Source organism: Barbus barbus, assembly GCF_936440315.1.
Source record: "Barbus barbus genome assembly, chromosome: 43".
Taxonomy (NCBI): Eukaryota; Metazoa; Chordata; class Actinopteri; order Cypriniformes; family Cyprinidae; genus Barbus; species Barbus barbus.
Genome location: NC_136721.1, coordinates 22,450,900 through 22,473,211, shown reverse-complemented (window position 1 = coordinate 22,473,211; position 22,312 = coordinate 22,450,900). Strand labels below are relative to the sequence as shown.

Sequence of the window (22,312 nt, the reverse complement as noted above, 5' to 3'; positions counted from 1 at the left end):
TATGTTTGTTTAATTTTTAGTAATTTTGTTATGTACTTTCGTAATTGTTTTAAATATTACTGTTTAGGGTTAAATTTGTTTTATTTCAGTATTTAGGTTTGAGTTTTTATCTATTTTCAGTTAATAATTTTAGTGCTCCAAACTTATTCATCTAATATTTATGTTTCGTTTTAATTCAGCTTTATTTAAGTGTTTTTAATAGTTTTAGTTAACAATAATAATACATTTGGATACCAAAAATATTTTAATTAATGGACCAAATTTGCTTTATTTTTTTTATTATTTACTTATTTATTGCACTACATTTGAAACTTTGAGGGGAACATTTGAAGGGAAAAAAGAAAAAAGTGGTAAGCCCTCTGAAAAAAAAGATTAGTTCATAAAAATGTGGTCATAGCAATGAGATTTTACAGTGTGGGAAATTTTAGACATCAATTGTAGGCAAAGTGTTCTTGTGCATGAACATTTTGAAATGCAAAACAAATATCAGGTGTTAGTACAAGTAACTTTAGAATAGGTTGTGCAGTGACGCATTGAGAAAGTGCGGTGCGTCACAGATGGTGAGCCAATCACAAGTCATTGCGCTGCCATATATTTGCATATTTTAAGCGCGCTTTAATGGCCCTCCAGTGAGGGGTGTTTCCATCGCATTCATCTAGAAACCTCATCGTTGCAAGAAGCACTGGTGTATTTCCTTTGTCATATCTACCTATCTAACTTCATAAACATGCCTTACTGTAAAGTTCTACCCGCGGTGACCAGAGTAAAGCCGGCTCATTTGTTTGTGAGACTGCGCTCCACAGCAGCCGCATCCACGCAGCGCAAAGAGCTGAAGACGGAAGACGCGCCGCTGGATCCGTCCTGTGCCGCGGTGGAGAAGCCCTGCGATGTGGATCTCATCAGCCGCAAAGCGCACGCGGAGCGCCGGAGCATCTCCATCTCCATCGACTTCGACAACACACGAGAAGCCTACAAGAGCAAAGACACACTGGAGCTCCTCAGGAGTCTGCTGGTCTTCAAACTCTGCTCCTTTGACTTCCTGGTTGACAAAAATAAACAGGCGAGTTACTTTTGATTTTTGAAAAAGTAGCGAACTCTGTAACATAGGCTAAGTTGTAAGTTGCAGAGAATGTTACTTTTTATTTATTTATTTTTTTAAATGTAACTTTTTTTGCTGTTATTTGAATGCACATTTAGTTACTTTTATTCATTCAGTCTTTAAGATTGTTTATTTGTTTTGTTTTTTAAATCTATCTATCTATCTATCTATCTATCTATCTATCTATAATCTGTTTGTCTGTCTGTTATTCATCTATTCATCTATTATTCATGTATGTGATAATATATATATATATATATATATATATATATATATATATATAAATTTAATATATGATAATCACATACATTATGTGTATATTTATATTTATTATATATTTATATACTGCGTGTGTGTATATGTATATATACATGTATGTGTGTGTGTGTGTATATATGTATATATTATTATATATACATTTAATTCATTACAATTAAGAACATTTATTCCAGTTCACATTATCAAAATGCATTTAAAAAAAAAATATTTTTCATTATTGTGAATGTGATTGTATCTAAAAAAAATTATAGTATGAAAAAAATGACTTTTCTATTTCTATCAGCATAAAACAATACAACAAATACTAAAATAGTATTATATATTATATTATAATTTTACTGTAATTTTATATTTTATGTGTATGTATATATATATATATATATATATATATATATATATATATATATATATATATATATATATAAACTTATAAGAAATATATATCTTGAGTTTGATTTCAAATAAAAATATATTCACAATTATATTATACAGTTATATTAAACATATTTTGTTTCAGAAACTAGGCAATTTGTTTGTAGCATTGTTTAATTTATATTATATTCCTCAATTTGCCAACCACAGTTGATGGACCTCAGCAAGAAGGTTCTTGGCCAGCGGCTCTTCGAGAAACTGATGAAAATGACCTTCTACGGCCAGTTTGTGGCGGGTGAGGACCAGAACGCCATCAAACCTCTGATCGAGAAGAACCAGGCGTTTGGTGTTGGTTCAGTTCTGGACTACAGTGTGGAGGAGGATCTGACTCAAGAAGAGGCTGAGAAGAAGGAGATGGAGTAAGTATGAACCCAAGACCTTGTTTTCCTTTCCTCCGTCCTGCACAGAGAGCAAACGATGCTTGACATTGAATTCCAGCCAGAGTTTTGACTTGTCAGTGTCACTGAATCCCTGTCACACTCTTGGCTGCACTAGTGGAAACCGTCTCCCATTACCTTCTTCCCCATTGGGCAGTTTCAGCCAAGGCCCACCACCTTATTGGCTGAAAAAGGGAGGTGTTTTATCCTCCTCCCTCACAGAATGCAGTCACATGAGGCTGAGCAAGGAAACCCAGGCCAGTGTGTTGAGTAACTCAAAGCCTGTCACGAGCAGTAGACATTTGAAGGTGTGGCGCAGATAGCCAGAATTATAAAAAGCACTGTTTAGATGAGGGTAATTCTTTATTTAGGAATACTTTTTGAGCTGCTAGTTCAATGCATTTCTTTTAGGATTGATTTAGGTTATAAAAGCACAAAGGGAAGCTTGTTTCATCCCACTCCCTGTGGGAATGTGCTTTCATTTTGTTCAAGGAAAAAAAACAGTTTGCTGAGTAACAACACACACACACACACACACACGCGCTGAATGTTATGTAAGGTGTTTTGGGTTAGATTAGACTTAGTATTCTCTCAGGGAAATACATCTTGTATTACAATGATAATATATTCCAAAAATAAGATGTATTATTCTCTGTAATAAATCGTTGGGCTGCTGAGAACATTTTACAGCCTGTGGTTTCCGAAACAGACATGAAACCATACTCCAGTAAAAAGTTACAACATGCAATCAGCTTCAAGGCCATAAAAGTTGATTTCTTTAGACTAGTCATTTTCATCCTTATAAACCATGCATCATTACATATACTACTACTACTTATAGTTGAGGTTAGAGGTCTATTTAAGGTTAAGGCAAACCTCTATCTGTAAGTATAATCTGTACTATTCTGTTGTGCTACATACATGAAGGATTTCTTAAATCATGTGGCTTATTGAAATGGTATCTGGCATGACATTCATGTGACTTATCTTATTTATTGTGGTTTATTGAGGTATACATTTCCACTTTGATGAGAATTTCGTCAGATGTTTTTACCCTGTAAAGCCTGACCTATGCAATAGCGGTCAGGAAAATTATTGAAACTTTAGACAAAAATATTTGCATGTGTTTTTGAAGTTTTCTATTTGATAAATCTTACTTTTATGGCTCATTTAGTATGATAGAAGAATAGAGGTTATTATGAATGAAGAAAAAACTGCTCAATTTTAATCAAACTGCAAAGAAAATTGCAGTTTGGTGCAGATGCTGATATTTATATGGCCCCAAAAAAAGATGTGATCTTTTATAACAGATTCTTACATAAAATACATATAAAAAAACCTACCCAAGAAAAGTTGTCTCAGTCCAATAAGTGTTCATCTGGAAATATTACTAACAATATAATTTACTTTATAAAAATCATTAAAGATTTCACAGGAAAAAACACATGCACCTGAGGCGGGACGATTTAGTAAAAGGCCTTTAAAATTTGCACATCAAATATGACACAGGCTTTATAGAGTTAAACGCTGTATAGCCTGTTTCATATCTATAGGCATTATAGAGTTAAAAAAATATAATATAGCAGGAAAAACCCTAAAAAGCAAGGTAATTCTTATTCTTATTGCACCTGCTAGACACTTTTGTCTCTATATTAAACATTTCTACATTTTTGCAGGCAGTATTTGCAGCTTTGAAATAGTTCATAATAGTTCATGAGCGCATGTTGCAATCCTGAATGCTTGCAACCCCATGTCTTGTTTGTACAGAAGGTCGGGTCAAATACTTGACATACTTATCAATCACATGCTTCAACTTTGAGCTTTTGCATTAGAGCATTCCCACTTTCAGGTTTTTGCATAGCGCCAATTTGCGTTGGATCATTTTAATTTCCCTCACAGACAGACTGGAAACAAAGAGAGGCAAAAAATCTATTAAATTCTAAACAAGATTGTTCATCCTCCTTTAAATTTCTCAACTGCTCTGAAATTGATTTGATATTGATTCAGTCTGTTGACTGAGACTCGTGTTGCAAAGCGAGTGTGACTGAAAGCGCTTGGTTCCCGGCCGAGTGCAGAATATTGTGAAGTGTGTGTCTCTGGCAGAGCGTTCAGTGTGTGTTGCATCATTTAATGGCCCCCAGTGAATTTATCACCTCTTTTAGCAAGGCTGAGAGGAGCTCACATATAAAATGTCCTGGTTTAAAGTGAGTGAAGTGACATTCAGCCAAGTATGGTGACCCATACTCGGAATTCGTGCTCTGCATTTAACCCATCCAACATGCACACACACAGCAGTGAACACACACACACCGTGAACACACACCCGGAGCAGTGGGCAGCCATTTATGCTGCGGTGCCCGGGGAGCAGTTGGGGGTGCAAAAAGGTGACATGTTTGCAGAAACTTGCACTAACATCAATAAAGCACAACTTTCCACCTTATCATATCCTTTTCGCCTTGTTTTTCAGCTCCTGTGTTTCTGAGGCTGAGAAAGAGAGCCATGGTAAGTGCAATAAATGACACTAAATTCAAAATATTTAAACTAAATCTGAACATTTGAAAACTAGACAATCACTCAACATTGTTTTATTGCAGTTTTTAAATAAATCTGGCCTATGTGATCATAATAAATGTCAAATTAATTCCTAAATCAGTTCAGTGCATTACACAGTGTTACTAAATAAAAATTAAATAAAACTTTTATTTTATAATTTAGTTTTATGTTTTAAGTTTATTGCATCTCTTGTTTTAATTTAACTAGATTTGTATTTTATTCTGTCTGGACTAGTTCAGTTTTTTTGTGTCATTTAAATTTGTGTTTTTGTTGTTGTTTTTTGCTTTATTATTATTTTATTTTATGGTTTTATTTTTTATTTTAATTTGTCTGTTTTTAATCTCCTTGTAGTCTTTTGTTTTGTGCTGTTTTTAATTTTCCTTTGTTTATATGAGTGCTGTCAAACGATTAATCGCATCTAAATGAAACGTTTTTGTTTACTTTATACATGTATGTATACTGTGTATATTTATTATGTGTATATATAAAACACACGTATGGTATATATTTTGAAAATATTTACATGTTTATACATTTATATATTCAAATATTATTGTATTTTATATTATATATAAATATATTTATTATATATTCAAATATTATTGTATTTTATATTATATATAAATATATTTATTATATATTCAAATATTATTGTATTTTATATTATATATAAATATATTTATTATATATTCAAATATTATTGTATTTTATATTATATATAAATATATTTATTATATATTCAAATATTATTGTATTTTATATTATATATAAATATATTTATTATATATTCAAATATTATTGTATTTTATATTATATATAAATATATTTATTATATATTCAAATATTATTGTATTTTATATTATATATAAATATATTTATTATATAAACAATGTATTTTTTTTTAAATGTATACATGCATGTGTTTTTATTTATATATATACATAATATACACAGAATACACACGTTATGTAAATATATATATATTTTGTATGCGATTTAATCATTTGACAGCACTAGTTTATATATGATTTTATATTATTTTATGCATTTTATTAAACTTTTAGTTTGTTGTTTAATTTTTATAAATCTAATAACGTTGGTAGTAGTTTTTAAAGCATTTCCTACAGTAAACATTTGTTTTGTTTTATTTTCAGTGGACACCAGTGCATGCTTGCTTCAGGACAATGAGTGTAAAGTGTACTTTGTTTTATTTCAGGGCATTAGCATTGATGCTGGAAGGGTGTTGGTACTTGCTTGAGTTTCATCTAGCTGGGTTTTTGTAACGCTAGCAGTGTCTCCTCAGGGCTCGTGAAGCGTGTTGTCTCAGTCATTGCGCCTGAAATAGCCTGCTGTATGTGTGTTAGGGGCTTTAGCTGTTTGACTCACTCAGACTGGTTAAAGCAGGTTTAACCGTGGGCTCTCCTGGTGAAGGGGCTGAAATTAACTTTGCAAGCTCATGTTTTTTAAGTCTGTGGGGTGTTCTGTATCTCAGACCTTTCCTCTATAAGGAATTATGAAAGGTAATGCAGTGCAAGGTTTTGGCCATAGCCTTGCGCTCTGCTGAAAATCCTTAAAATTTGGTGTTCCCAGTCAAAAACGACGGCCTTTTAAAATTGCTTGTAAATTATATTATTACCAAATCTTCATTTTAATCTTTTTGTCAGCTTGTTTTCGTTCAGTTAGCACATGTTTTGTATTTGTGTTTGAAACTAAATCACCGCTGGCTTTGTTGCACCTCAGTTTTTGAGAGAATGTTGCCAAATAATAATTTTTTCACTCAAAAGCTGAGATGCATAAGCTCAGATCTGTGTTAATTGACAGAAAACAAGTTGATAAAAATATTAAATCTCATATTTGGTGCTAATATAGCATGCCAAGAAATTTACAAACAATTTTTTGTTGGCAGGACATTTTTGACATTTTTGACATCACAGGTGGAATGAAGTGAAGAGAAATTTAATTTAAACTAATTATATTTATAAAAAATTAGTGCTGTCAAATGATTAATCGCGATTAATCGCATCCAAAATAAGTTTTTGTTTACATAATATATGTGTTTATACTGTGTATGTTTATTATGTGTATATATAAATACAAACACATGATGTATATATTTATAAAAAAATATGCTGTTTGTTAAATATGTTTATCTATAATATAAAATATAAGAATATAAATATATACATGTAAATGCATGTCAATATTTACTGTATGTGTGTGTCTTTATATATACATAATAAATATAAAGAGTACACACATATTATGTAAACTAAAACTTTTATTTTGGATGCAATTAATCGTTTGACAGCACTATTAAAAATAAAAATAAAAAGATGTACATAAGAGAAATTTCATTAAGACAAAAGAAAAAATGACCAGAACACAACATAAGTTATGCAAAAAGGCAAGCTGTTAAATTATAATGACACTTTAAACTCAAATTCTATCTTTTCCATTGACTTTAAGATTCTGACAGCTTTTTGCAGCACGATGTGACAGAAATCTACTGTGAAAAGTGTCTTAAAACAGAGGGTTGTCTCTGAATCGGTATCTCAGAAATCTCTGAAATTCATATTCAGGTATGGATCATCGTGAGAAGAAGTATAAAGCTCATCGTCAGTTCGGAGATCGGCGCGGAGGAGTGATCAGCGCTCGCACGTATTTCTACGCAGACGAGGCCAAGTGTGACCATCACATGGAGACTTTCATCAACTGCATCAAAGCCTCCGGTGAGCGGAATATTATTATGAATAACTACACTGTAAAAAAAAAATGTGGTTTCAAAGTTATAAGTTGGAGTAGAGTTTACAAGAAAATACTATTTTTCGTTTTTCTACTTCAGTATTTCATGTTTAATTCAATGCAATACTTGTTATTTCTTAGCAATATCTAAGTGAAACACCAAATTTTAACTTTTACTATAATTGTGTTGTAGCTGGAAGCTCTGTGGATGGATTCTCGGCCATTAAGATGACGGCACTGGGCCGGCCGCAGTTCCTGGTAACTGCTTTTCTCACTCTCGCTCAAGTTTCTGTCGAGTAAGTTTACATCTGTGTGATTCCTCTAGTTTGATTTCTCCTAAAGCTGCAGTTCTCCGAGGTGCTGGTGAAGTGGAGGAGGTTCTTCAGTCTGCTGGCGGCTCATCAGGGGAAGGAAGGCATGGCGATACTCGAGCAGAAGCTGGAGCTCGAACAACTGCAGGTCTCTGGTTATAATACATGTGAAAAGTAGATGATTGACAGGGTTTGGGATGTTATTGTTTTAGTCTGGTCAATATTTAATTTGCTTTCATTCACAAAACATTGCAATGCATTTCAATTCTGTAATTACATTTCAATTTATTCATTTATATTATTACTCAGAAGGAAATTATTTTATGGCTTGGTTTAAGAAAATGAAATTTGTACTTTATAAAAACAACCGGATATATGGGGTCTATTCAGATTTTTGATGTCGTATTTAGGACAGTTAACAATTAAAGACAAATGTGTACAAATATTTGTGTTTATTCAAAAAATAGGCTTAATATACTAAAATAAAATAATAATAATAAAAAAAAAAAAAATGAGTTTGTGCATAGTAGTTATTTTTGAAGAAATTGATACGTTTAATCAGAAATGATGCATTCAGTTGATGGAAAAAAACATTTATAATGTTAAAAAGATTTCCATTTTAAATAAATGCTGTTCTTTATAATAAATGCTGTATGAAGCAGCACTGCTGTTTTCAACATTATAATAATCAGAAATGTTTCTTGAGCAGCAAATCAGTATATTAGAATGATTTCTGAAGGATCATGTGACACTGAAGACTGGAGGAATGATGCTGAAAATTCAGATTTGCATCTCTGGAATAAATTACATAAAAAAAATATTTAAATAGAAAACAGTTCATTTGAATTGTAATAATATTTCACAATATTGCTGTATTTTTAATCAAATAAATGCAGTCTTTGGTGAGTAGACGAGGCTTCTTTCAAAAACGTTTAAACATCTTACCGGCCCCAAATCTTTAATGTATACTCATTTAAAAATTAAATAAATAAACTACATTTTATATATAACGTTCTCTATCTTTTTTTACTTGCAGGACAGTTTGATCAAACTGGGAGTTGGTGCAAAATCAGATATTGAGAACTGGTTTACTGGAGAAAAACTGGGTTCATCAGGGTAAATCGACTGTGCAGACAGCTGACTCTGTATAAATCAAACTAGACCTATTTGTGTTTTTGACCAATGTTTCGGTTTTGTTCTTGCAGAACCATTGATCTGTTGGACTGGAACAGCCTCATCAATGACACAACCAAGATCTCCAACCTGCTGGTGGTGCCCAACATGGAGGTACAGTAACAGGCAGGCGCACACACACACATACACACACACACACAAATGCTGCTCAGCTCATACGAACTGTCTGTATGTCCAAAGAGCGGTCACCTGGAGCCTCTGTTGAGCAAATTTACTGATGAAGAGGAGAAACAGATGAAGAGGATGCTACAGAGAATGGACGTCCTCGCCAAGGTATTTCACCAAACATTATCATTAAAATTCAGTTTAAAAGTTATTCTGTTGATTCTGTTAAAAAAAATGACAGAAATCAGATGGTAATTTTTGAAACTCGGAAAAAGTGCATTGACTAAACTGCATTTGTCTGATTTTTAAAATTATGAATTTATATGAAATTAAAAATAATTATAATTGGATATAAAAGGTGAAATGTGCATTTTAGAATTAGAATTTTATAGTTAAAAATAAAAAACAATATTTATATATGTACAATTATATTATATAATTAAAGTAATTTATATTTAATACATTTAAAAATATGCCATATGTATTTTTACATTTTTAAATGATTAATATTTTTTTAATTAATTAATAATTCAAATAATTTTAAATTTAATAAAAACATATTAAAAATTAATTCTAATGATCTATTTCAAAATTTTATTTTAAAAATCTGTTTAAAAGTTATTCTGGAAATGCCGATAGGTAAATGACCTTCGATTTGTTGGACTGTTTTATTGTGACCTGGCACATGAAGAGGTTGCAAAATATCTAAAATTGACATAAACGTTACGCCAGAAATCAGCCGGTAAGGGTGAGTTTCTCCTCTCTGTGTGTGTGTCAGAGTACACTTGACCCTGATCAGCCATTAACCAAATACTTTTCTCACTACATTTCACGTTTTGACGCAAGAGCGTCTCATTTTCCCTCTCGTTTGTGTTTGCACATCTGTGCTTGACCAAGAGACGTTGTTAGAAAAACTCGTTAGAAGCAGTTCTGGTGGAAAAAGTATTGCTCAGTACTTATTAACCTTGACTGCTGTGACGTTTCACTTTGATGGTCCAGTTTATGCATTCAGTAGCACAGGAATGTCATCAGGTGGATGATAAAACAAAGCTGCCATAAAAAAAGCACACGATCAGTTTGTTTTAAGTTCTCGTTGCTCAGGAGGTTTTTAAAATGCCTGTTCTCAGCATCACAAGACTGACTTCTTATCTTCTGTGAGATAAACACACAACACACTGATGTGTATGAAAAACACACTGTAGAGAGAAATGCTTTTTAAAAAACAAAACGTCAAACTCAAGGAAGCTACAGTTAACTAAATATTTTATAAATGTATATTCATTATGATATTATTATTATTTTAGTATTTATTAAATTGTTGGTTGTTATAATTAATAAATATAATGTATTAATTATTAATAAACTTTATTATTATTATTATTGAATTATATTTATACAGTTACAATTTTACAAATTGTTAAATTAATAATAAAATAAATTAAATGTATTTATACGTAATAATACATTTTTTAAATAAAAATAAGTAAAATATACCAGAACTATCATAAATGTATTTATTTTTTTATTATTTTGTTTAAATTCATGTATAATTCAATGATATATTTACATTTAAATTTCAATTAAATTTGTTTAAATTCAAGTATATCTAGTATATACTATATATGTAGTACCTTAAATATGAAAATAAATGTAATTATGTGTGTCATTTTGTGTGTATTTGTGTGTGTGTGTGTGTGTATATATATATATATATATATATATATATATATATATATATATATATATATATATATATATATATATATATATATATATATATATATATACAGGTACATCTAAAAAAAATTTAATATCATGAAAAAGGACAGATAATGAAAACCCAAAATGTGTCTCAGAAATTAGAATATTACATAAGATCAATAAAAAAAAAGGATATTTTAAACAGAAATGTCAGGCTTCTGAAAAGTATGTTAATTTCTATGCACTCAATACTTAGGCCTCCTTTTGCATGAATAACTGCATCAATTTGGCGTGGCATGAAGGTGATCGGTTTGTGGCACTGCTCAGGTGTAATGGAAGCACAGGTTGCTTTGATAGCGGCCTCCAGGTCATCTGCATTGTTGGGTCTGGTGTCTCTCATCTTCCTCTTGACAATACCCCATAGATTATCTATGGGGTTCAGGTCAGGTGAGTTTGCTGGCCAATCAATCACAGTAACACCACGGTCATTGAACCAGCTTTTGGTACCTTTGGCACTGTGGGCAGGTGCCAAGTCCTGCTGGAAAATGAAATCAGCATCTCCATAAAGCTTGTCAGCAGAAGGAAGCATACAGTGCTCTAAAATTTCCTGGTAGATAGTTGCGTTGACTGTGGACTTCAGAAAACACAGTGGACCAACACCAGCAGATGACATGGCAGCCCAAATCATCACTGACTTCAGAAACTTCACACTGGACTTCAAGCAGCATGGATTCTGTGCCTCACCACTCTTCCTCCAGACTCTTGGACCTTGATTTCCAAATGAAATGCAAAATTTACTTTCATCTGAAAAGAGGACTTTGGACCACTGAGCAACAGTCCAGTTCTTTTTCTCCACAGCCCAGGTAAGACGCTTCTGACGTTGTCTCTGGTTCAGAAGTGGCTCGGTAGCCCTTTTCCTGAAGACGTCTGAGCGTGGTGACTCTTGATGCACTGACTCCAGCTTCAGTCCACTCCTTGTGAAGCTCTCCCAAGTGTTTCAATCAGCTTTGCTTGACAGTATTCTCAAACTCGCAGTCATCCCTGTTGCTTGTGCAACTTTTCCTATCCAAATTCTTCCTTCCAGTCAACTTTGCATTTAATATGCTTTGATACAGCACTCTGTGAACAGCCACACCTTTCAGTAATGACCCTCTGTGACTTACCCTCTTTGTGGAGGCCGTCAATGTTCGTCTTCTGGATCATTGCCAAGTCAGCAGCCTTCCCATTATTGTGGTTTCAAAGAATAAGAGATACCCGGAATTTATACTGTAGGGATGGTTATTAATTGAAGCTCAAATGTAAATATTCTAATATTTTGAGATACCGATTTTTTTGACTTTCATGAGCTGTAAGCTCTAATCATCCAAATTAAAACAAAAAACTTTTTAAATGTTTTACTTCATATGCAATGAATCTAAAATATAGGAAAGTTTCACTTTTTGAAATGTTACAAGAAAAGAATGAACTTTTTCACGATATTCTAATTTTTTGAGATTTAATTTTTTGTACCTATAGACAGATAGATATTATGTGCGTGTTAGTTTGTGTGTATATGTATATGTGTGTGTGTGTTTCACCTGTGTTTCAGTTTGAGAAATTATGAGTATTATTTTGATTTGTAGCTCTCTTAGTTCCCAGTCTTAGTAGTCTGTTGTTGAGCGTGAGAGCAGTATTGTGGTGGAAGTAACAGTGTCCTGCAGGCGGTCTGGTTATGTAACTGTGTTTACTAAAGTGCATTATTACAGCTGAAAGGCATTGTATAAGCTCATGTGTGTTTGTTCCAGCATGCTGTGGAGAACGGCGTGAGGCTGATGGTGGACGCAGAACAGACGTATTTCCAGCCGGCCATCAGCAGACTCGCGCTGGAGATGCAGAGGATCTTCAACAGAGAAAAACCCAACATCTTCAACACCTACCAGTGCTACCTGAAAGTGAGTCGCTGAAACACATACACGCGCACACACACAGTCCAAACACACACACACCTACATGCGCGCGCACACACAGCTACACACACACACATATCTGCACTCTCAAAATATGCCGCTTCACATCGCTGCCACACCCAGATTTCTCATTTATCCTGCCACAATATGGATCACTAAAGGAACAGGTAATCCAAAAATAACATTGTCATAATTTACTTATCTTCATGTTATGTCAAGCCTGTAAGTCCATCTGACTCGTGTCAAATTCCAACTTCTTTTGATACTTAATTTATTTAAAGATCTGAAATTTTCACAAGTGCTACAACAGAAATTAGGTAAAAATTTTGAAACTCTAAAACCATGAAATGGATTACATTTGTCAGAGTAAAGGTTATAATGGTTAATTAAAATAGTAATTATTTTTTAGATTTAATGTAATGTAATAGTGCTAAAAGTAATTGTATTGATTTTCATAATAAATTAAGAATGGTAAATAAAAATGGAATAATTACAAATACGCATATATGTGCAGTTTTCACAGTTATTATATATAATTAAAATAATTTGAGTGTAATAAATTAAAACACAAAATAAAAATTAAAATATTTGGATTTAGAATATATGTAATATATATGAACACATGTAAGATATTAACATTTAACTTTATTAACATTAGAATTTAATATCGATTAGAATGTATGCTATACATTTTTTTAATTTTTAGAATTATTAATTGTATTAATTGACATTCCAATCAAAATTTTCAGTACTTAAAATTGAAATGAGTAACAGACCCAAATTAAAAATAATTTTTGGTGGTTCATAATTTGTGAATATTTTTTTTTTTTTAATTATCTCAAAAGTCCAGCAGTCACAAAATGATTCATGATGACAATGCTGTAATAGCACTATATGGCTTTCATAAGACCTTCTGTGCATCTTTCTAATGGTTTTATGGCACTAATCTGTTTTTGTGTGAGTCTCATGACAAGCGCTGTGTTTGCAGGAGGCGTATGATAACGTGTCGGTGGATGTGGAGCTGGCGCGGCGGGAGGGCTGGTACTTCGGTGCGAAGCTGGTCAGAGGAGCGTACATGTATCAGGAGAGATCCCGTGCGGCGGAGATCGGATATGAAGATCCCATTAACCCTGACTATGAGGCCACCAACAGGATGTACCACAAGTATGTGCCATGCAATTAAAACACACCCTATCCTAAAAACGGAGGAAAACATTGATAAACATGACTACCCTTTGGCCACGAACCCCACTCTATTTATAGTAAGCATTTTCATAATTGGACTGTGTTGTTAATTCTTGCTTCAGCTTTGCATGTTTTTTAAATATTGCTTAAACATTTTTTTATTCTATATAACCTATTATATGATCAAATAATATTTAAAAAATATGTTAGTTTCAATAACTCATTTCCCGATGAGAAGAAAATATTTGAAAATATATTGTTTAAATATATATTTAATTTTTTAAATTCTGTTTTACTCCACGTAACCCATTATCTGATAAATATTTTAATTTTATTTCATATAGCCCATTATCTGATAAAAGGCGAATATAAAAGAAAATTATTCCATGTAACCCAATTAAAAGCAAATATTGAAAAATATATTAATATATTTAATTTATTCCATTTTATTCCACATAACCCATTATCTGATGAAAAGCAAACATTTAGTAATATTAATTGTTTAAATATGTATTTTATTTAATTCCACATAACCTATTATCATATGAAAGGTGAAAATTTTAAATGTATTTATTGTTTATATTTTATATTGTAATTTGTTTATATATATATATATATATATATATATATATATATATATATATATATATATATATATAATTTTTTTTTTTCATTACTCCACATAACCCATTATTGATGCAAACATTTACAAATATATGAATTGTTAAATAAAATAATTTTATTCTTTTATTTTATTCCCCATAACCAATTATACAATGAAAAGCTACAATTTTGAATTGTATTAATTATTTAATTTTATTTTATTCTATTCCAAATAATACATTTTCTACAGAAAAGCAGATATTTGAGAATGTATTATTGGTTTAAATATTATTGTATTATTGGTTTAAATATGCTTAAATTACATAATCATCTGTGTGTCTCCTGCACATTTTCCTAACACAATGTACCATATCAGTTTCTTTCTCTTGTCTCAGATGAATACTGTCTTCATTATCAAACACACCTGTTTACCTGCGGCAAGCTTGTTTTGCCCATCAATGTCACATTACTAACAAGCGTCATAATAACACTGTACATATTTGCACGCACACTGCGAGGGGAACGTTTCGACTTGTTGCTACGAACAAAAAGCACATACTTCAGGATTACTTCCTTTTCTTCATCTGTCTCAGTCATTGATGGATTCCTGGAAGCCTTCATTAACCCTGATCTCTGTCTGTAAGGTGTCTGGAGTACATTCTGGAGGAGATCAACCACAACAGGATGGCAAACGTCATGGTGGCATCTCACAACGAGGACACGGTCAAATTCACGCTGGAAAAGTGAGTCCAGACGCATAAAATACATTCAGCACGATCAGAGATGGATTATCGCTAACGTGTGTTCTTCTGCACAGAATGAACGAGATGAGTCTCTCTCCCACTGAGAATAAGGTGTACTTTGGCCAGCTTCTGGGAATGTGCGATCAGATCAGCTTCCCGTTGGGTGAGTGGAGAGAAGAGCTGCATGGGAAGGACTCTTGATTCTAATGGTGTTGTTGACATGCTTGTCCTTTTGTGAGCAGGGCAGGCGGGATTCCCGGTGTACAAGTATGTGCCGTACGGCCCGGTGAACGAGGTCATCCCGTACCTGTCGCGCCGAGCGCAGGAGAACCGCGGCTTCATGAAGGGTTCACAGAAGGAGCGCAGCCTGCTGTGGAAGGAGCTCAAGCGCAGACTCTTCAGTCGACAACTGCTCTACAAACCTGCCTACTAAACCTGTCACAAATCCACATCAGCTGCATTTAACACATGGAACTCTTTCTCTAGCGCAGAGCAGAACCATGTGGGAAAATCATCATTTATAGGTTTTATAGTTTCTCAATCAGTGGCTGTAAAATGATCTGGAGTTAAAGACAACATGAAATTGCATTTGCAATGCCTTTAACTTCTGTGATGTGAAACAGAAAGTGATGCAATAGGAAATAATAGTGGATGAACAGCAAACATTTAGAAATATATTGTATTATATCTTGATATCTATTTTTTTCCAATGAAAAACATTTAAAAATATTTAGTTTTCTTATTTTATTTATCCCACAGAACCCATTATTCAATTTAATATATTTTATTTTATTCAACATAACTCATTATCTGATGAAATGCACAAATTTCATTTTTTTTTATTCCACAAAACCCATTATGAAAACGAATTTTTCTTATTGTATTTATCCCATGCTACCCATTGTCTGATTTAATATAAATCATATTTTATTCTGCATATAACCCGTTATCCAATGAAAAGAAAAAAAATTAAATATTAATTTTTATTTCTTATTTTCTCATTTTATTTATCCCACATAACCCATTATCCAAGGAAAAGCAATTAAAAATATATATTTATTTATTTTCTTATTTTATTTATCCCACATTACCCATTATCATGAAAAGCAAAAAAATTTAACATATTTGTATTTTGTCACTCGCATAATTTATCTGATAAAAAGTAAAAAATTGTGTAAAAATGTTTTTTTTTTAAATGTTTTTAAATTTATTTTTTGTATTTCATTCCACAACAAATTGTCAGATGAAAAGCAAACATTTGAAAATATATATTTAAATGTTTTGTTTTATTAAACAGAAAGTGAAACTAAGTTCAGTGGGAAATAGTTCAGTGGGCCAGTTGCATTAACTTGTTAAAGATATGTTAACAACTAGCAGTTAGCAAAGTGGTAATCAGTCTTTTTTTTGTATTCAATGTAGCCTTATCTATGTTTTTATGTAACTACATTAAGAACATATGACAAGTCTTACAGAAAAAAATATAGATGAATAACTTGTAAGACTAGTGTAAACCTTTTATGCAACCGGCCTCAGGATTTTAATTGAGCGAGACATGTTAAGTTACAATGTTAACTTTAGTTACGTGAACAGAAAAGATAAGTTATGTCAGATATGGACCAGTTAGTAAGACTAAATGGACTGATTTCATGTTGTCTTTAAATCAGCTCTTCATCATTCCACTGTGTCTCTATCACTGCTTATGTTTGGAATAGCATACTATCATACCACTCATACACTGTAAAAAAAAAAGGTGAGCCAACTTAAAATTTGAAGGCAACCAGCTTCAGCAGATTTTTGAGTTCTCCCAACTTATATTTGTAGGAGATTCTCAACTTTTTGTTGTATAACCTTAAAACAAGAAGTTGAGAAAACTCAAAAATCTGCTGAAGCTGGTTGCCTTCAAATTTTAAGTTGGCTCAACTTTTTTTTTTTTTACAGTGTACTATCATGCGAGTGGTTCTGTGTTTACAGTATGTTCTGATACTGTATCAGACACACCACTGAACCGGTAACAGCTGGCATGTTCAATCTCAAGCCTTTTTAAAAAATGTAAAACATCTGTATTTATTTCAAAGATCACATGCAGCACAGTAAGATCATGAAATAATAAAGTAACCCGCTACTAATGTTAAACCTCATCGTTGCGTATTGCATACACTTTTAGGTTTGACCTGTTGATTAATTTCTGACGCACATGGACTTTTCATACTGACAATGAAGAGTTATTTTTTTATGTATTTCATATCGTTTCTTGATCATGTCATTTTAAATGTCTATTATCAGACGAGTTCAACACATTTTTAGCATTGGATATTCGGTTAACCTTTTGATTATTTTTGTAAATTAGTTGTTTTTTTTGCTCCTTTTACATGTAAGTTTGGGTTCGAAAATGAGTTTGGATGAAGTGTGCATGTGAACCTTTCAGTTATTTGAAATATTTACTGCTCTTTTTTATGTAAATAATGAAATGTGTCACTGTTTCTAATTGAATGAAATGAAAATGTATGGCTGTATGTAAACATGTCTAACACAAAAATGGCAATTATTACAAATATTGAGCTATTTGTTTGAGTTTGTCATTTTGATGTATAGTTATGTCATATAAACAGTTAAAAATTATATTTTACAAATGCATGCATAAAGAGTAATCAGGTCTCATATGCATGGAGGGAAAATACTTTTCTATGAAAAGCAGTCATTTAAAAATATTCTTGCAGCTGTATATGTTAGTTTAAATACTGTGGTAGTTTATTTTAGGGTGTAATGTGTTTGCACACTATTTTCTAGCATGATCCTTGCAGTGCATTCAGTTTGATTATGCAAACAGGATCATCATAAACACACTCTTACAAAACATATCAGGAAGTGGCTTTATTTCTTTGTTCCTGTCATGCTGCATGTACCTCAGCACAACAATGAGGAAGTGAGGGGGATCGAGGTGATCTGAGTAGACTGTCGAGTTGGATTTTTGAAGTTCTTCCAAGCTGAAATGGAGTCGCTCTCTGTGGAAGAGCTGTCTTGTCCTGTGTGCTGTGAGATCTTCAGATCTCCTGTGTTTCTGTCATGCAGTCACAGCGTCTGTAAAGACTGTCTTCAGCAGTTCTGGAGGAGGAAGAAAACTCAGGAGTGTCCGGTCTGCAGGAGGAGATCCTCTAAAAGTGATCCTCCTGGAAATCTTGTGTTGAAGAACCTGTGTGAGGCCTTCTTGAACGTTGAGGAGGTTTGTGATTGGCATGGCGAGAAACTCAAGCTCTTCTGTGTGGAGGACAAAGAGTCTGTGTGTTTAGTGTGCAGAGACTCAGAAAAACACAATCAGCACAAATTCAGGACAATCAGTGAACTTCTTCCATCTTACAAGGTAAGAAAAGATTCAAATGCAGAACTATACCGTTCTCTACAAATGAAGAAATTTCATATATAGTGTAAATTATAATTATAGTAATAAAGACATAATTATATATTTATTAATTTATATATAAAGATCATTCAAAATATAAAAATACATTTATATAATATATATATCAAATTAATGTATTAGAATATATTAAATACATTTGAATAATTTTAATACATTTCTATTAACATTAACTATAATTAAAATTAAACATGAATTATTATGAATATTTACATACATTATAAAATATATTAAAATTGTTTTGTTTACACTATATGTGTGTGTGTGTGTGTGTGTAAACCAAAAATTTAATTAATGTATTAAAATTAATTATGAATGTCTATCTGTCCGTCTGTCTATATGATATATCTTGGAAAACAACTGAATCATGCTGACATTCCTTGCAGTGTGATTTTCTCATTTTCTTCTTGGTTCAATTTTAGGAGGAGCTCAGTATCGAGCTGAAGTCCTTACAAGAAAAGCTCAAACACACAGAGGAAGTAAAAGGAGAGTGTGAGGAAGCAGTTCAACACATCCAGGTGAAGACACACTGTCAAATACTGTCCCTTCAGCACACTCAACACTAAACTGAACTCAATGTTATTTCTGTTTGTCATTGAGACTCAAACTCAGCACACAGAGCGTCAGATGAATGAGGAGTTTAAGAAGCTTCATCAGTTCCTCATCGATGAAAAAGAGGCACTGATCACTGCGCTGTGGGAGGAAGAGGAGCAGAAGATTCAGATGATGAAGCAGAAGCTGGAGGAGATGAACACACAGATCTCAGCTCTTTCAGACACCATAAAACACATCGAGGAGCAAATGAAAGCCAAAGACGCCACGTTTCTAAATGTGAGAACTGACAATGTCTGACAAATTCTGACAATGTGTATAAAGATTCATTTGATATCATTTAATTTATGCAAAACAATTATAATTTTATTGGCTGGTTAGCATGGCACTGCTGGCCCCTGCTTGTAGATGCTGTAACTACACCATCTGGGCCCCAAAAGCTTTTATTACACCTTAGACCCTCTTATATATATATATAAATATATTTTAAAATTATTTATTATTTATATTATTTTAACAAAATATTTAAAGAAACAAAATGATGTCAGTTTAGCTTTATTTTCTAGCATTTTAATTTAGATTTGAGTTATAAAAAACACAATACTGAAATAATTAGTTTTTCATATATTATATTAACACAATATTTGAAGGAAAAAATGTGTCTGTTTATATCTTTTTTATAGCATTTTTATTTAGAATTTAACTCAATATTTGAAGGAAAATCTTTTTTTATTTATTTAAATTATTCTAACAATATTTGAAAAAATTAAAATATGGCTGTTTACATATTGATTATATTTGATTTTTAGTATTTGAATTTAAGATTGGTAATTTTTTATATATTACTAATAATTTATTAATTAAATTGTTTTTAAGTTATCCGGCATTCCCCATTTCTGGGCCCCCAAATGGGCCACGACCCCCTCGCTGAAACAACATATTCAATGTTTCAGCATTAGCTGAGGAACTGCTAACAGATATTTTTCTCTTTGAGTGCTCTGATGATAAATTATTTTCTGTTTTGTTTCCAGAACTTTGAAGCCACAATGGAAAGGTAAGTGTTCAGCCTCCTGTCACTCTCTTCATATGACTGTGAACTCAAACCCACTGCAGACTGATCTTCCAGAGCCCGGGGCCCACAGCAGGAGCCTCACATGAGTCCTGCAGCTTTGATTCATGTGGCAAACCACTTGGGCAACCTGACATTTGGAGTTTGGCTGAAGATGCAAGATATTGTCCAAAACGGTGAGTCTTTAAGTATAAATAGCTATTAGGGCTGGTTTACAAATAAAAAAGATTGATTTCTCGCATAGATTGATTCTCATTTTGATGAACCGATGTCATTTCTTAAATCTCCAGATCTATGCTGTTTTCAGTTCATGCGTGAAGAAAACGTTATTTTTAGCGCACCACCCATCCAATAAATCGCATCACTGATCTATATAATGTCATTATAAAAAAATCTATAATATTATTGTAATTTTTATTATCTATTATAGATCAGTGGTTTTAATATAAAACAAAGTCTCAACTTTCAAATTCTGTAAGTTTTATTGCGAAATTCAAACAATACCGTTTTGATGCTGTTTAATGTAGCATGACAAATTACCCACAGTTCAAGCATCACACAAACCGATCATCTCTTCCTCGATAAGCCTACTACTACTGTAGCTATTACATTTATATTACATTTAGTTGTTTAGCAGACACTTTTAACCAAAGCCACTTACAAATGAGGACAATGGAAGCAATCAAAATCAACAAAAGAGCAATATCACGAAATAAACATGAATGAACATCAGAAGGTTGAAAGGAACTGAATAACTTACTGAAATGTTTCATGTCTCATTTTTTAATCGCGGAAAGACGTCAATGAAGAAGACCTCTAACACTAGCTTTCTGTATTCTTTTTCTATTCTATTTATCTGTTTTCTTTTTATCTATTATAGCCTATAATTTAATACGTGTACTTTGTTAAGCTAACTGAGACTTGTTATAACACTTGTTTATTATTGCTCTTTTGTTGATTCTGATTATGTGTTCTGTCCAATATTTACTCAGCACTGGGTTGTATTTAACCCAGCATTTTTTTAGAGTATACCCAGCCCTAGCTTATGTACATACATGAAAGATCTCTAACTCTTGATTATTTTGTCTGATCAGCTCCTGTGATTCTGGACCCCAACACTGCACACCCCGAGCTCAAGCTGTCTGATGATCTGATCGGTCTGACGTGGAGCCCAGACACTCTTGCCTGTCCCGCTAATCCAGAGAGATTTGACGTCTATCCGTGTGTTCTGGGCTCTGAAGGCTTCATTTCAGGAACACACTGCTGGGATGTGGAGGTTGGCGACAACACACACTGGACTGTAGGAATAACCACAGCATCCAACCCTAGGAAGGGATTTACATTCTTTGGCAAAGATGTCTGGTGCGTGTGGTACAAAAAGAAAGAATATTTCTCATATTACCAGGACCAAGCCTACACTCCAATTAGTGTTAAAGAGACGCTGCAGAGGGTGAGAGTTTTACTCGACTGGGATCAAGGAAAAGTGTCTTTTTCTGATCCTGTAACCAACACTCATCTGTGCTCATTCACAACAGCCTTTACAGAGAGGCTCTTTCCGTTCTTCTCTAGCGTTTGTGTCACTTGTAGTCTGAGAATCCTACCAGTTAAAATATGTGTAACAGACAAGCACAGTTATATGTGATTCTGTATATTTTATGTGGTAGATGATCTGCATAATAAAGACTTTTATTATGTTTTCTTTATTTCCTGAGATGTTTACAGAAAAAATAGCTTATTTGCATATTATAAATGAATGCAAACCTTTTGTTTATGATAGTACTAATAAATAAAAGATAAATTCTGCCAAAATACAGGCTTTTTTCCTTTTTTTGACATCCTGGCCTAGACATTTTGGACTGGACATGACTTTTAATTCAGAGACTGAAACATATTCATCTTGAAAAAGGTATATTAAAACATTTTATGAATGAATAAGATTTTATTCTTTTTTTTTTTTTTATATACAATCCGAATTCCGGAAATGTTGGGACGTTTTTTAAAATTTG

The 22,312-nt window shown here is 32.6% G+C and overlaps 2 protein-coding genes across 4 annotated transcripts; both read left to right on the top strand.

Moving 5' to 3' along the window:
- The first annotated feature begins 36 nt into the window (after positions 1 to 36).
- LOC306862776 (proline dehydrogenase 1, mitochondrial-like) lies at positions 37 to 16,372 on the top strand. 2 transcript variants are annotated; one of them, XM_079405758.1, is made up of 15 exons: positions 37 to 1,060; positions 1,961 to 2,169; positions 4,655 to 4,689; positions 5,895 to 5,930; positions 7,320 to 7,469; positions 7,676 to 7,740; positions 7,825 to 7,941; positions 8,830 to 8,909; positions 8,999 to 9,080; positions 9,168 to 9,260; positions 12,578 to 12,724; positions 13,728 to 13,903; positions 15,172 to 15,270; positions 15,345 to 15,433; positions 15,513 to 16,372. In XM_079405758.1, the coding sequence occupies exons 1-15, from the start codon at positions 728 to 730 to the stop codon at positions 15,701 to 15,703; spliced, it is 1,902 nt and encodes a 633-aa protein (XP_079261884.1). In that variant the 5' UTR covers positions 37 to 727; the 3' UTR covers positions 15,704 to 16,372. The 2 variants fall into 2 exon arrangements, with proteins under 2 accessions (XP_079261884.1, XP_079261885.1); XM_079405759.1 differs by lacking the exon at positions 5,895 to 5,930.
- A 1,765-nt stretch (positions 16,373 to 18,137) lies between these two features.
- LOC306862775 (nuclear factor 7, ovary-like) lies at positions 18,138 to 22,312 on the top strand. Of its 2 annotated transcripts, none has more exons than XM_079405756.1 (6): positions 18,138 to 18,628; positions 19,108 to 19,203; positions 19,286 to 19,516; positions 20,269 to 20,291; positions 20,364 to 20,482; positions 21,401 to 22,312. In XM_079405756.1, exons 1-6 carry the CDS (start codon positions 18,260 to 18,262, stop codon positions 21,946 to 21,948), a joined length of 1,386 nt encoding a protein of 461 aa, XP_079261882.1. In that variant the 5' UTR covers positions 18,138 to 18,259; the 3' UTR covers positions 21,949 to 22,312. The 2 variants fall into 2 exon arrangements, with proteins under 2 accessions (XP_079261882.1, XP_079261883.1); XM_079405757.1 differs by having other exon boundaries at positions 18,152 to 18,628; positions 19,298 to 19,516; positions 21,401 to 22,111.